Source organism: Lissotriton vulgaris, chromosome 4_1 (genome assembly GCF_964263255.1).
Source record: "Lissotriton vulgaris chromosome 4_1, aLisVul1.2, whole genome shotgun sequence".
In the NCBI taxonomy this organism is placed as follows: domain Eukaryota; kingdom Metazoa; phylum Chordata; class Amphibia; order Caudata; family Salamandridae; genus Lissotriton; species Lissotriton vulgaris.
The window spans coordinates 309,468,138-309,484,764 of NC_141691.1; the positions used below are offsets into that span (position 1 = coordinate 309,468,138).

The 16,627-nt window shown below is 45.1% G+C and overlaps 1 protein-coding gene across 1 annotated transcript in view; it reads right to left on the reverse strand.

The window, feature by feature from the left end:
- Positions 1 to 16,627, reverse strand: part of LOC147718680 (transmembrane 9 superfamily member 2-like) — a 1,534,671-nt gene that overhangs the window by 750,059 nt on the left and 767,985 nt on the right. Inside the window, exon 9 of the mRNA XM_086918630.1 lies at positions 16,065 to 16,173. Within this exon, the coding sequence (XP_086774756.1) occupies positions 16,065 to 16,173 (109 nt within the window). The remainder of the gene's footprint in view (positions 1 to 16,064; positions 16,174 to 16,627) is intronic.

Consider the following 16,627-nt stretch of genomic DNA (forward strand, 5'->3'; position numbering starts at 1 on the left):
TTGCTAGTATCCAAGAGGTTCAAACTGAAAGACTAATCACATTTGATAAACCTGCAGTGGATAAAAAAGGACTATGCAGAAATGCCATGGAACTTGTGCCTCTTGAAACCCAAATTGAAACAGTTCGTCATGAAACACCAGTCTACAATGATGTAGCATCAGAATGTGCTAATGAAAGGCAAATTGAGAAAACAATTCCAACAATCGACAGAACTGCATCTGGCTACTTCATCAATTTCGACAACTTTTCAGAAGATCAAAGCGAACCTGAAGTGTCGCCAGTAACAAAGACTTTTAAAGAAAAAGCAACAGAACTCTTTCATTAAGTCAAAGAAGCATATCTAAATGCACCATTGATTGAGCATTGGATTGTATCACGGGTACTTATACTCCTACTATGCCTAATTTTAGTTTTAATTTTAAGAACATTTATAACAGTTCAATGGACACAGCAAGTCAGAACATCAACTTAGTTCTGAAGCCTCACAAATCATCTCACATCGAGAAAAGAGAACTATCATCAGTAAATGTCACAGCCATTCCAATACCCGGCGGGGTAGTTTGGGACAAGACAGACTATGAAATATATGGCCCGGTCGAGCTCTTGAAATATCCTCACCAATTTAAGGTTTCATTAAGTGACTTTGTAAAACCAAGAACATTCTCTGATGATTGGGATTTTGAAAGTATAAATAATATGATGTCGGATTTAGTGTTTTCAGTAAAATTTACAGAACATGATTATTTACAAGGTTCATCTAATTATGAACAGATGTACTGTTTCACACATTACGCAGACCACTATTTACATAAATCTGCTCAACCTAGAAATGTATTTAAATATAACCAATGGGAACATTGTGCTACTCCACCTAAAAGCAGTTCAAAAACATTCTATGAGAAATTCCAATACTTCTCAGGGTTTAACACAAGTAATGAAGAAACATTTTATTATAAACTGTTGGATAAAACAGGGACAAAAACCATGCTGACAAATATTAAATTGATATACTCAGAAGCATTTTATGAAAAAATGATTACATTTGGTTATGATTTCTGGAAAAATAACATTGAAACAAAAACCATCTGGGGTACAAAAGATTGGCAGGTACAAGGCCTAGAAGCATTATTTCGAGCCTGCATGATCCCAGAACAAATAATGTTCTTGAATGTCACAATTCAACAAACAACCTGTCTTGGTCTAGCCAAGATTAAAGACCTTAACAAATCGTCTATTCCAAAGCCAATACCTGATAATGCAACCACAGATAGTGAATTAGACGTGTCCCAAATTTTAAATGAAAACAGAACACATCCTGATTGGAAAAAGTGGTTAATCTGGCCTACAGACATGAATAACTTTCAAGACAGATTCCTGAACAAAATACAGGGGTTAAAAATGACCGGACCAGACCCTAGATACTCCCAGAGACAACATCCAGAGATAGTAACAACTTACAGTGTAGGGAAACTATGCCTTGAATGGCTAAAACATCCACACTGGCACAAATTAAGCAACATTTGTCTTTACTTAAAGATGGTGCTGATTTGGGAGATTTCATAATGGGACCACGCAAACAGCGTCAAAAAACGTTTCATAGCGGCCAGCATATATGCTGCATACAACGAGGCATGGAAAGAAACTCAAATTGAAACAGCCGAGAAAATACGAGAAATTGATCGTATTCATTTGGAAAAATCACTTTCTGTTGTGGACAATGAGTTAATGACTCTGTCCTCCAGAATATATTCACTGGACAGTATTGTATCATCTGCTATTGATATAATAGACCAGGACCTGCTAATGTAACAACATGGCCAGTCCCAATTACGTTCTATTGTACAGCTAGGCTGGACGTTGCAAAATCTTCGTTCAGGCTATGTGCCATGGCGTTTAATCAACACAACGTCATTGTTTTCTATCTTTAACCTTACTGATAAACAAATCAGTTTGGCACAGAAAGAAGCAGACTATACAATCCTGAGCATCGAAAAACTTGAGAGATTACCATTGACAATGTCAGAAAGACCTGTAATTGAATGGATAATACACGGGATTATCACAATTCCGATAACAACTTTCCAGTTTAAAAATTGCCTTGAGTATATACCGGCAGGCCAGTTTGAAAAGTTGGGTAAAGGATACATTAAGTCATCATGGAAATTACCTTATACACACACGTTATAGTGACAACAACAAAAGTGGATTTCTTAGTGATGATAAGTGTAACATTCACTACGCGGTATACTTTTGTGCCAAGGTATAAACTTGCATGGGGCCTGTGAGGATACTTCGAATAACCTTTCATGCCACCAGCACGGCACACCTGCAGCACAAATAGAGCCATTCTTTAGGCAACTTTCTAACGGGAGTTACGTTCTAATAACGGATCACAGCTGTTGTGGCTTGGTGCCAGGGAAAGCATATCTTTTAAGCGTGAGTTCCATGGTCACTTGCTGTATGCAAGCATTGTATCCAAATGGCCCTGGAAACTCAGTGGCTCCGATTTGGCCTCCTTTGAATATCTCTTCTATACGAATTGATAATTTAAGCAGAATGAAGTCTGTGCTTTTGCAGACAACCGTGCCCATCACGTCATCAAAAGAGACGTGTGATCTCCAAGTTGCAAGGACAACTACAGAGATACTTACACTTTTATCAACAAATTGCCCGGAGCATTTCACAGAAATGCTCAGCCAAATCCTAAATATGTAGAATGCCAGTGGTATCGCGAATGTTTTAAGACAATTTTTTCAGGACTGTTAACACCATTTGAAGCAGTCCTGGGCATCTTTCCCAATTTTGTCCATTTGATCTTTGATGGCCTACCACTACTTTTGGTACTCGTAGCAGGTATTCTATTTTTGACCCTCCTGCTCCGATATGGCAAACCAAAACGCAGATATGACTCCGGCAAGGATGGAAGAAACGATCCTAGCAATGCGCTACCGGGACCGCATAACTAAAGTCCTTGGGATAGCCCGGCTAAGAGATCTGAATATGACCTGGTTTCTTTCATTCAGACCTATATGGCAGACCTGCATCTTACCTGTGCTTCGATGTATGCTATGCAGAAAGGAATGCGTGTTAGACACCTGTCTTGCACAACAATCAGCAGTACCTATGGACGTCGATACTTTGCTAAGTCCAGTTACGGCTCACGCATCGATGCCAGACTCATCCTCGACATCCCACGAACCAGTCACATCTCCGGACATCTGAGAGACCTTCACTGGCTCCCCGTCAACAAAAGAATCACCTTCCGCCTCCTCACCCACGCACACAAAGCCCTACACGACCAAGGCCCGAGCTACCTCAACAGCCGAGTCAACTTCTACGCTCCCAAACGCCACCTCCGTTCAGCCAACCACGCCCTCGCCGCCGTCCCCCGCATCCGAAGAGCGACTACAGGAGGAAGGTCCTTCTCCTACCTGGCTGCCAAGACCTGGAACTCCCTCCCTCCCGACCTGCGCCTGACCCAAGACCACCTCTCCTTCAGGAAGAAGCTGAAGACCTGGCTGTTCGAGCAGTAGCGGCACCCCCCCCCCCAGCGCCTTGAGACCCTACGGGTATGTAGCGCGCTTTACAAGTGTCATTGATTGGTTGTCCCCAGCGGTTACCAATCCTGATGACGGCATTCATTGAGACTCCTGCTCTACGACTAGGTGGCGGCAGTGACGCAAGTAATGAAAGCAACATCACCCAGGTACGACCTTCTGTGAGCATTGCTAATCCTGAAATCGATGATAGCAATCATTCTCACAACTGCCAAGTTACAGCATTATCAAACTTGGTCGAACTGTCACCTGAATATGTAGACCAATTCTTTGCGAGCCTGTCTGAAATGATGTTCTCCCCTGAACAGAAACAATAACTTTTGGAAAACAATCCGGCACACAGCGTTCCCATGAACTCTGGATTCGGCCTTCAGCTTTGATAAACAAAAGCTACTGAAAATCGTTTTTGAACTATTTTTTCCCTGCTCACCATGAAATTATTCTTTTTCCGAAAATTTCAAAAATATTTACCTTTTTTGCTGGCACACGTACTTTGCTTAAAGTAGAACTATTCATAAAGAACAGAGCTTCTATTTTTAGTAGATCTAGAGACAAAATAGAACTTCAGCCTCTAGCACATCTTACAGCAATTGTATTTATATGTGATGAAATGGTCTCGCCCTTCTTTTCTGTATTAAGAGACATTTCATGTGTAATTTTTCGCAAAATCGTTCAACTGATTACATATGCAATATTTTTTTAATGATTACTATGCTTGAAAACGTACAGTACCCATTATCATTTTCATGTATTTCATATACACCATTTCAAATGCATAAATGTATTTTGGGGTGGGTAGGAATACACGTGCATCCTACTGCTTTCGTTTTTAGTAATTTGATGGACATAAATTCGTGGAGTGGATGATGTGTTTTATCTAGGACCCCGATCAATATTGTGACCTCATGCCCCTATACGGCTATAATCAATACATATCCCTATAATGGCATAAGAATCAGAGCCATATTTCAGTAACTCGCCTCTGCAGTCCATGACAGTCCATGATACAGCAGAAGCCACTTCCTTAGATTCCTAGATAGCACACTGAGTTCTTTCGACATACCAAACCCCCAGCAACCTGGGAAAGCCCCGCTTGCTTTGTTTTGATTAGTAATAGAACTCCTGCGAGCACTGTAAGAACAACCAGTTCTTAGTGACATCTTTATTGAAGTCTTATGTCCAAAAACTTACGTCAAACTCGGCACCTTTTAGGTATAAATATACCAACGTTGCCTTAAGCAAGCACACGGTGGAGGTGAATACTGGAGCAGAACAGCTGTACCCTTGCAGAGAGCCCAGTAGATGCGAGAAACCCACGGACGCTGGCCCGCCTCCCTGGCGCGCTGAGAAAGACGCTGTCTTTTCTCCTGCCGAGAAAATCCAGCTCCGGCGTTTCCAGCCTACCCTTGCGGGTGACTGGGATATCGGGTCCTGAGAGGAGATACCAGACCTCCTACATTCTATTCCAGAGGTACGGTGCTGACTAAACCCTTAGAGAGAATTCTTGAAACAAACTCTTGGCAAAACCAACTTAACTTAAATTGCTACTTACTTACTCCCTCCCATGTGTTAGTCTTAGGTCAGGTACACTGGGGTAGGCGTAGCTAGAAGCACCAGTTGAGGTCGTTAGCCAATGTATATATGAATGTATATATTTTATTCATTTTAACTATCTTATGGCTAAGAAACCATATCAATGCTTTTACAGTATTATTTCGTAATACTCCTTTTACTGTACGCACTTTTTATAATAACAAGTCTTGCAATTGTGGCAATTAATTTCTCTTGCATGAGAAGGAAGACTGCTCAATAAATAATATCTTTTATTGAAAACACCCGTCTCTCTATTCTCTGCATTCTGGTGAAAGTAAATCTGCACAACTGACTGAGTGAAATACCTGTCTATTGTTTCACACGACTCTAGGGATTGACTCTTATTCTGAGGAGCAAAGTTGTCATGTTTATGCGGTTGTCGGAAGCTGAATCCCTTCTTGTCTGAGCCAGGGAAGCTGATCACTTCCTATTCAGTCAAGAAAGCTTCCAGTGACCTCTGAGCTAGCTGGCACAAACCTAAATTAAGCCTAACATAGTCAGTAGAGACCTAGAAGACCGCAGTCCTACGTCTACACTGCTGTTTATCTTATTCCAATGCGCAGGGCCTATAGGGAAAAAAGGAACTACACTACAATGGGAGCGGGAACTGGGACGTGAGCTCTCACACGAGGAATGGCAAGACGTCTACTACCGGGCACATCACACGGCCCGTAATGTAGCCAGCCGAGAGGCGGCGGTTAAGGTGGCATATTACTGGTACTTGACGACAGAGTGCCTACACAAAAGCAATCCTCGCCGGGACCCCCTGTGCTGGAGAGGCTGTGGACACATAGGGACCATGCTCCACCTGCTATGGGAATGCCAGACGGTGCTGGAGTACTGGGTGGAGATCCTTCGGGATGTGGACGACTGCTTAGAAACCGAGATCCCCCGCTTCCCTGCATACGCGATTCTAGGCCTGCCCAACAAGCTCACCTTTCCACTCAAATCCATTCGAGGTCGCCAAATGGGGCTGGCAATAGGAGCAGCGACGCAACACATTCTCTCACTCAGGGGCACCCCTAGGAAACCCACATACACAGGGTGGCTCCACAGACTATGGTATTGTCACCTTTCGGTTACAAGAAGGGAAGGAGCCAAGACTAGAGGGCGACTGTTTATCTCTTTTATTGCGTGTCACAGAATGATGAACACAAAAAGAAAGTCTTAGGTCAGACACGTTAACAAAAGTCCGGGGTCAGGTTTGTAGTCCTCGGGACACTTCCTGGGTCGAGGTCCGGGATACTCCAGCACATGGAAGGAAAAGAAAAGAACGAGGCTTTTAGTGTACTGTACACTTTCTAGCGACTCTTGAAATAGGGAGGGAGTGAGGGAAAAGCAAGAACCACCACCACATTCAGTGACTCGCAAACTGTTCTGCTAAACGAGGTGCCCCGGTGCTTGCACTGTCTCCTACCCGGTCCCTCCCTTCTTTAAACGCAACAACGAACCCAAACGAGCATGCACCTGGGAAAGCCACGCATCCTCCTTTGCGTGGCTGGGCGAATCGCGGTGTCGTTGGCCTCCTGGCTTTACAGTTGCCGCCGTCCGTTTCTCCTCCGTCTCTGACCCGGCACCTTCTCTGCTCCTGGTGTCGGCTCTCTCCAAGGACTCCGTCTCCTCGGTGCTCTCCGCTTCCCCGGTTGCGTTGTTCTCCTGGCGTCTCACTTCCTCCTCCCACGACGGAAACGCGGCGTCTTCCGGGTCTCCCCTCATATGGCGAGAGGCCTCTCCTGATGGGTCCAAAAAGTCAGGTGGTCCAGATGCGAGGCCTTCGTCACGAACACAAAGGCTATCCTTAAAGGGCCCGTAGTAATCCGCCTGTTGAGGAGACGGACAATCGGTTAGCCCTGCCTGGGCCGAGCAGGGGACCCCCTGACAGGTATATACTAGGTATGGAGCGGATACAGGCGTCCCTCACACAGACCTCTGACATCTTTAGGGAAACGTGGGCACCCTTGATCTCCCTAATGTCACGAGAATTTCGAGAGCTCACCTGCCCAAAGTATCTCAAAGTCCTTAGACTAGTCGATGAATTCCATAAGCCGCCAGGAGATGGGACATGAAGATTCAACTGAGGACACACTCGTACGCCACACACCTACATAGCAATACACACCGGACAGAAAGGGGAGGGAGGGTAGGGGTTAGTTCGAAGGACAGGGTGGTTGGGGTTAGAGAGGGTCCATTGGGAGGCAGGGTAAGGGGGGTTTGAAAGACAGTTGATTACCGTGTGGGACTCGTACCCTCTTGCGCGAACTCATGGCACTTTGATCCAGAGAACAGCTTCCTGATAATTACTCTGGACCTTGGGGCGACATCGCACTGGGGGTTATGTTTATCTGTTTGCTGTATTGTTTTACTTGAATGCAACTGTCAATAAAAATAAATGTGATCAACAAAAAAAAATGTGTTGATGGGTATGAGCAGGCTGATGCCGTCTGTGGTGGGGGTTTGAAGTTTTGGTAGATGACAGATCTTGTTGTAGAAGAAGTCTGCCAGGGTGTCACACAGTTCTTGCAAGGGGGTGATGTCGTTCTTGGCGGCTTTGGAGTTTGAGAACTCCTTCATGATGGTGAAGAGCTCCTTACAGTGATATGTATTGGTTTCAATGGGGTCCACTACGGCGTTGTTCTTTGTTTTTTTCAGGAGGTGGTGGAACTCGTTGAGTTGTCTCGAAGGTAGAATGGTCTCCCGCCTTTTTGCTGGCACGCCACTTCCATTCTAGTTGCCAGCAGTTGCATTTGATGGATTTCAGCTCAGCAGTGAGCCAGCTGGCTCTTCTGGCAGGTCCTTTAGATTTGGCTGGCTTGGTGAGGAGATTGTGTCGGCACACTCTGCGATCCATTGGGAAAAGTTCTTTGCAGCCTGTTCTGGGTGGAATGTTTGAGAGGTGGAAGTTGAGAGCATTGTTCAACTGGTCTTCTGATATCTTTTTCCAGTTTCTGCTCGTGAACATAGGGGCCAGTGTTGGTAGGTCCAGAGATGGTGAAGTGGACGCTGTTGAGGTCAGTCCAGGTGAGCTGCGAGATGTGGGTGTACTCGACTGTCGCTGGATGTGAAGATGGGGATCGATTGTGTGTCCTGCAATGTGGGTACGGTTGGAAACCAGTTGCTTCACAGGAGGAAAAAACATTTGCTTTGGTCAAACCACGCAGCCCTTCTGGATGGACCACCAACTGCGTTCACTTCTCCTTTTCAAAACCCACAGCACACAAGCCCACACCTCGCCCTGCACAGAAACTGGAGCAAGATCACCGAAGAGCACCTCAACTCTGCCCTCAGCCGCACTTCTTCAACCACCACAGCCGATGCCAACTCTGCAGCCAACGAACTCTACAGATGGATCGCCCACTGCGCAAACACGCTTGCCCGCTCCAGAACTCTGACAGACTACGCACCACGAAAGCTACCTGGTTCACAATGGGCCTCCGAGAATCCAAGCGCACATGCCAAACTTAAAGCATGGAGGAACAGGAAAACCTTGGAAGCACGCACCGTGTATAGGACCGCCATGACAGACCACCACCAACTCATCAGACCCACAAGGAGGAACTTCATCCAGGACAGGATCCTCTGAAACTCCTGCCACTCCTAGGACCCCTTCAGCATCATACAAGAATTCCCCAAACCCCACCCCATCCGTCCCCCCAGCGTAACCTCTGACATCCCTCTCTCCAAGGATCCCTGTAATAAACTCTCCTCCTTCTTCCATCACAAGATCAGGACTCTCTAAAACAACTTCGACAAACAGAACCAAGACACTGACAAAACACCGGCCACCTAGCGGACGATCACTGACTGGACCCCTGTCACCATGGAAGAAACAGCAAAGACCTTGGGGAGCATACACTCTGGAGCTCCCACTGACCTCTGCCCACTGCACATCTTCCACACAGCTGCCTTCATCTTAGAACCTGAACTATGATGTACAATCAACTGCACCCTCGAAACAGGCACATTCCCAGATGACTGGAAACTCGCAAAAGTCAAACCCCTCCTCAAAAAGGCCTCCGCATACCGGACGGACCTCAAGAACTTGAGGTTTCCTTGAGAATCGTAACGATGTTTTGGGCATGTTCGGATATGGACGAGTCTGGTATCTATGAACCGCAAATGACGAGTTTAGTAGGTGTACGCGTTTTTGCTACACTACGTGGAAGCGTTCGTCTTATTCGTGGGTTTCTCCATCTGAACCCTCGGGTTCCATTTTAGATACAGCATCCATTTTGTTTCTTGCCCTCACGTAGCCGGCGAACGGACAATGTCCGCTTCATGACCGTGGGTTTCCCAAGCTCTTGCGGAAGATGCATATTCCTTTGAGTGTGTCTTTATGACTAGGGGGATGACACGGCGAAGGCAGATGGCTCCGCTCGAGGCTCATCCTGCCGTGTCGGTCTATTGTTTCAGCCTCGCATGCGTTAGGCTCGAATCCTTTGATCCTGTGATCACGCTTCCGATATTGCCCCCACACTCTTTTCAATCTGTTGTCTGTCTTTGTCTTCCTTGCACCTGTTTCTGTCTCTTCTTTTAGCTCGTTTACAACTAGAGTGGAATGTGCCTAATGGTGGGATAACGTGCTTTTACAGTTGGGAACCGGCGATGTTACTGTAATTATGTTCCGGGCTTCTGAAAACATGAATGAAATCCTTTTGAAGTTTACTGTGGGAACTGAGTTGTAACCTTTTGTTCGCTATGTTGTGCAATGACGAAAATATGTATAAAAGGAGCGATCCACTTTTGCAGTTCGAAGCAGACCCTCAGAACCTACACTCTGTTGTACTTCTAGCGATCTCTGTATCCCTGCAGTAAATAAACGCTGATCTTTTACGCCGAAGGAAGTGTCCCGTGTCTCTGTGATTTGTACGCCGGAACAGGTAACCCACGAAGGTTTCAGGTGTTGTCCCCTGGCACCGCTGGGCCTTAGAATAGCCCAGTCCTTCAGTTGGCGCCCAACGTCGAGCGACATCAGCGGTACCGGTTCAAAGCCTGACGATCGTGAGGAACTTCGTGTGAAAACTCCGAGGGAAGGTGCACCCCGCTTCATCGATCCTGTTGTCGAAATAAGTGGTCTGAAGATTGTTCCCGCGAAGATTCCCGCCTCCTGACGGCTGCGACGGACTGATGCCCTGACTGTCGACCTGTTTTGGCGCTTGGCGTAGTCCTTTGTGCGGCGAGACGATAGACGGGCCTTCCTGGTGACGCCATTGTTCTTTCAGTTAAGTATTTGTGGGTCGCTCCCAGAAACCTTGGTTGTTATTGTTGAAACTTGGTTGTTTGCATGGTTCCATTGCATTTGTGGCTCTTAGTTGTTGATTCTTAGTTGTTGGGTTTTTATTTGACGATTGCAATTGCCAAAAACCGAGGGTCTCGTATTTTTGCGAGGATATCGTAATTCGATAACCCTTGAAGTTTGAAGCTCGGTTTGTGTGCACGATGCCTGGCCGTAGTATTTCGTTTGGTTTCTTTAAATGTTGCAGCACAGATTCCCGATTGGAGGACTCATGTCCGATACCTCCAGTTGGAACTCCGATTTATGAGCTCTATAGTCGACACGGAGTGGGACCTATTGTCTATAATGAATGTTGGATCCGTTATACGAAAAATGATGGTGTCCTTAGCTGGCCACCCCATGGTAGTTTCGAAACTGAGATTTTAGATAATCTCGAAGCAAAATTGTTTAGAAGGAAAGCTAGGCCAGCAATGTTTGATTCCTTTTGGTTATGGCGCAAAGAGGCCAAACAGAAAGAAATCAAACAGATTAAGAAAAATAAGAGAGATGGTATCATTACGATGATGCAAAGTGCAGAACAGTATCAGCGAGACAAAGAAGAGAAGGAAAAGGAAGTTTTTACCAGACTGCATCGCATGGCGGTGGATAAATGTTATCCGGTTTTACCGTCAAGCTCTGATAAGAAGGGAGAAGAAACGACAGAGGATCTATTAAAATCACCACCTCCTTATGTACAGGGTACTACAGCCCCTGTAGTTCCTCCTGTTCCTCCACCTGTTGTTCCGGCGGCTGCTGGTCAGCCTGTCGTTGGTCCTGTTCCTCTGAATCCTCTTGTTCCTCAAGTGGGCCCTGCTCCTTTACCTCCCCTTCTTCCTACTGCTCCTCTGCCTGTACCTTCTCAGTCTATTGTTACTACTACTCCTGCTATCTTGGCTACTCCTACTGCTCCTACGTTCAGTCCTCATGTTGTTGCCCCTGTACTTCTCTCCTCTTCTCCTTCTGTTCGTAGTCGTATACCTAATACTGTTGCTAATCTCTATTCTCCACTTTTCGGATCGATACTTGGGTCCGATGTCTCTGACATTTCTCAGAGACGGAGTCAAATTCCTGGTGGAAGGGAGAGTGAGACGTTAGCAACTATGGCGCGTAGGTGGATTAGACATCCTGCTAAGTACACTCCGCGCATAGTTTTCGATACGTTCTCTCAGTTTAATGAGCCCACACAGAGATTTGTGTTCGAGGAAATGTGCAAATCCTTGAGAGAAGAGTGGGATAATGATGAGTTAGACAATGTACCGCCCGATATGACTGAACTTCAGAATCAGTTTTGTAATGTACGATGTGCATTAGAGCGTTTGTAAGCCTTTAGGACTACAGTGCCTCCTCGAGTGTCGTTTGACGACTCCGATGATCCAAAAGCACAATCTGGTCAGTATCCTATGCGAGAAGTTCCCCCAGTGTGGATGCCAGGTGATGCTACTGTCAATCCTGCAATTTTGCCACACTTCCAGAGAGTTTGGATACACCTCCCATGGAAGCGATTGGAAGTTTTGCAAGTGAAACAATCTTTGCCTGACCCGCGGAAGAATCCGGCAGGCTATTACAAGGAGTTATCCCAACTTGTGGATGCTACTATTATGAACCTTGCAGATATTGATATGTTGTTTGGTAATGTTGTACCGCAACCGATTTGGGCAAAAATTCGTCAAGAGAATCATGCAGCTGAGTTGGGTGGTGATTGGGCTGCTCTTGTAGCGGCTGATGGACGGCAAGTTGGTGGGGCGAAGCGTGAACAGTTAATCACGGATCTGCCGCAAAGAATCAGTAAGCTCATGAAAACGCTTATGCCAGCAATGAGGGTGAACTGGGATAAATTGTCTGCTTGCAAACAAAAGAAAAACGAGAGTGTCTCCGATTTCTTTACTAGATTTGAGGAGGCATTTATCGATCAATTTCGAGAGGGCTGCCAGGGCCAGCGCATGGCCTGGGGATAGGTGGCCATTCTACCTTGCACCTCTGTTAACAGGTAAAACCCAATCCACTTATCAAATGATCAACAGAAACGGCACCTCGGTTTATGCCGTTGTAAAGAAATATATCTTGGACCGTTTGGGTGTGGATGAAGAGACCCACAGGCTCGTGGAACGTGGAACACCTGGGGATCTTCCTAAGACTCTGTTCTACAAATTGAAGGCAGCCGCCGACCTTTGGCTAAAACCACAGGACGGGAACATAGACGATGTGACGAATAAAATATACCTTGAGCAGTTTCTCGAGGCACTCCCCTATGGCACGCAGCGTTGGTTGAAACAACACGCAGGGCTGACTCTGGAACACGCCATTGAAATGGCCACTTCTTATGCCCGTGCCCAAGGACGTCCTCCTATTAAAGAACCAGAAAAACCTTTGAAACCTTTACCAGGAAAGATCGAAAAGAAGTATCCAAAACCCCCATTTGAACCCCCATTTGAACCTCCACGGTCACGCTTTCCCAAACCTGAGGTACAACCCAATCCTGGTCCTCAATGCTATGACTGCGGTGAATGGGGACACATAGCGAGGTTTTGCAGAAAAAAACCAAAAGAGAAGGATGAAGAGCCCATGGACGTCAGTTATGCTCCATATTCACTTCTGTTTGCAGAAGAAACAGGACCGGTCTTTTATGCGAGTGTGACCATACACGGGAAAGTAGTGAGGGCGTTACTGGACTCTGGGTGCAGACATTCTGTAGTGCGACAGGAACTGGTACCCCCCTCGTGACTAATGGCCGGGAAAACAGTGCACATACGCTGTGTTCATGGGGACGTTAGGGAATACCCACTAGCTACCGTTAGTCTATGTACTGCTGCAGGCACTATAACTGAAGTAGTGGTAGGAGTCATGCCAATGGCTATGACCTCAGAATCTTTCAAGATACATCAAAGACTGCCCTTGCTAAGAGACCCACATGTCGCACAGTTAAATTCTTAATCAGAAACATTCAATTAACCAACTTACCATAGCCAGGGGCTAAGCACGCACACCTGCTCAGTGGCAGGATACTCTAAAGGGTGATAGTGTGCTTTACAAATATACATAATGTTAATTATCCATGGGGACACTCCTTTGGATTCCTCTTTGAGTGGCATGGTAAAAGGTGGGCAATCAAGTTCCTAAAGGAGGCATCCAACATACTGGATTTGCCTTTCCCCGAAACAGAGGCAGGCCTACCTTCAGACCTGCAGCGTTCAAGGAGCCCTGAATTGAAGGAAATACGAAGTGGGTAAAGGAAGATCCACAAGCAGAAAGAAATACTGGCAGGCAACTGAACAGCTCTGGAACAATTCCAGCAAGTGAGCAGCTGACCAGACGCAGTCAACGAATAAACTGACCCTGAACTCTACTTGGGAAGACAAAGTCTGATGGCCATCAAATCTCTGAGGATGGAGGCAAGAACACAAATTTACTTATATATGAAAGAAGAGGTGCACACCTTTGACTTGCATGAAATACTGAAGGCTAGTGCTGTGGCAGATGCCTAGGATGACTGATGCCGACAGAGGCCTTTCCCACAATATCCTTAATACTTAAAGCTCTACTCACCCTTTACCTACGTGGGTGTGTTCCAGAGGTTCCAGGCATTTTGTTGTTCCCACATACTGGAAGCCAAGGGTTTAACAGTAAACTGTTGCAAGGTTGCCTCAACGGGTAGCAGTAACGTTGGGGTTTGTAAGGGGACAGGTGGGCGGCCGCCACCTAGTCACGACTACACATTACATGAGTTGGAACATTAGGAAAAAGTGAACAAATATCCGCATTACACTCTATAATGGCCAGAAAAAACTTACCACATATAATGCCCGAGGGCTGAACAATCCACACCAACGGCACTCTGTCTTGCATAAACTCAACATACTCCAAGTAGACATTGGGCTCATTCAAGACACTCATCTCCCACAAGAGGCATAAACTCAAATGAAATCCAGGGATTTCCCTGCACAATATTTCTCTTTGGGAAGGAAGAAAACAGCAGGGGTACGGATACTAATATACAATAGATGCCCACTGGTGACAGAAAGGACCCTAAAAGACAAAGCAGCTGATGGGTGGTATTAAAAGGAACTTTGAGAGATGAACCTCTAACATTGGGTTCTAGCTATAGCTCCAACCAGGGACAAGAACACTTCCTTACAGACGACAAGTACCCTCACTGCTTGGTCCTCAGCACCAATATTTTTTTGGGGAGACCTTAATTTACAATTAAGACAGTGTGGCAGATGAGGACCAATCTAGGTGAGGAACTGCTGAGACGCTCTCCTCGGTAAGCAAAGCCCTTCTGGAAGAGTTGGGACTAGTGGATGCCTTAGAGCCAGGCATCCTCTAATGTGAGACTTTTACCACTATTCGGTGCCAATAAAACGAATACCAGGCTAGACTAAATTTTGCCAAATAAACGCTTTCTTCTGGATATGGCAGAGGCCATGAAAGGTGTCATCATGATCTCGGGTCAGGGCCCCGTCATGTGCCCTGACCCCCTTGGATTATAGATCCCCCAGGAAATGGATGCTTATGGCATCTCCAAGATTTTGAGAAAAGTGTTATCCCGGTGCACTCAACGTTTTTGAAATTTTTAACAAAGTTAGTTGGTTCTTAAGGCGGTGCTCTAGTCGTCACACGTAGTCTGAACGTGCCTTACAAATGTCAATGAATGTTGAGGGTAGAACACACTATCCTCGAGGCTGAGCACTCATTTAACAAAGAAAACAAGTTTCTACTCCAAGTTCATCAGTTTTATTTTCGTAATTCAAATTTTAGCAGTTGGCGCTTAATTTTCAGACCCCTGACGAAGGGTCATGTTGTCATGGACCCGAAATACATTGGGTGGATGGAAACATTTTGAAAATCATGCAATGACTACATAAGAATGGAATTATGTTTCGTCAGAAATTTCCGTTTAAACGTATACAACGTATCAACTGCTAAAATTTGAATTACGGAAATAAAACTGATGAACTTGGAGTAGAAACTTGTTTTCTTTGTTAAATGAGTGCTCAGCCTCGAGCATAGTGTGTTCTACCCTCAACATTCATTGAACTCCAAGATTTTCTCGTAAAAGATACAATGACAGTCAATAATATCAAGTGTATCTTTTTGTAATTAAATAAAAAAAAGATCTAAAAGAATAACATTATACAATATATAGCCCACAATTAAACGGAGGACATCGGCCATGAGTCTGTGGGATGCATTAAACGCAGTCCTCTAGGGTAATTTCATAGCAGAAGCAGCCCGCATAGAGCAAATGCTTGAGGCCTTTCTCACACAGCTCATGGCTAACCTCAAAGATCCCAAGCAGCCGATATAGCATTATAAATCAATGATCTACGAAATAGCCATATGGTAACATACAATAGCTTAACTATACATATCACACTTCATTGCAAACACTTACATTAACACTGTCCCTTTTTGGTTTTTGGTTTATAGCCTTAAGAGATGGCCAAAGCACCACAGTCAGACACAATAGGCATCCAGAGCCATACTACTAGACAGCCTCAAAAGGCCTTCATGCGAGAGAAACCTTGTTATGTGCTTTGGAGTAGTGAATGCTAGAGCAAGCAGAGTGAATTCTAAACATGTAACTAAAACACAATTTGACAGTTAACAATAAAAAAAGTTTTTAAAAAGCGGTGCTACTTACGGAAGAATCGATTTGATTATATCTTGCAATATCTCTATGAAGTGTTCGCAACATTATCATAGCAACCATGCCAGACAGGAAGAGAACAATTACGAGGGAGTTTGTAATACTGTAAAACAAAATATTAAGTACCAAATGTTATTCCTCTAGGCATTGAAATACTACATGTATATACAGTACAATGGCTAATACCTAATTACAGCTGATAAAGTATTTCCGATTAGAAGCAACAAATGCAAACAATATTTAATTATATTTTAGTTGAATTTTCATTTGCTAAATGTCCTTTTTTGCCTCAACGGGTTACCATTTGTGCTTCACGAGAGCTGTTCAAGCCGTTGAATTTGAGGACATGGTTCCCTAATCTGCTTGGGTTTCTCAGTACCTTTCTTCATCCCTGAAGTTGGGTATGTGCAGATCTCTGCACATACCCAATACAGTGCTACCTTCCCACTCGGCCACTACTGACCAATGCACTCCATGCATCAGGAAAGGATTGCATGTGTGCCAGTCAGAGACTCTGATCTGTAACCAGCTACTACAGCATTTTTGATTACCGTAAC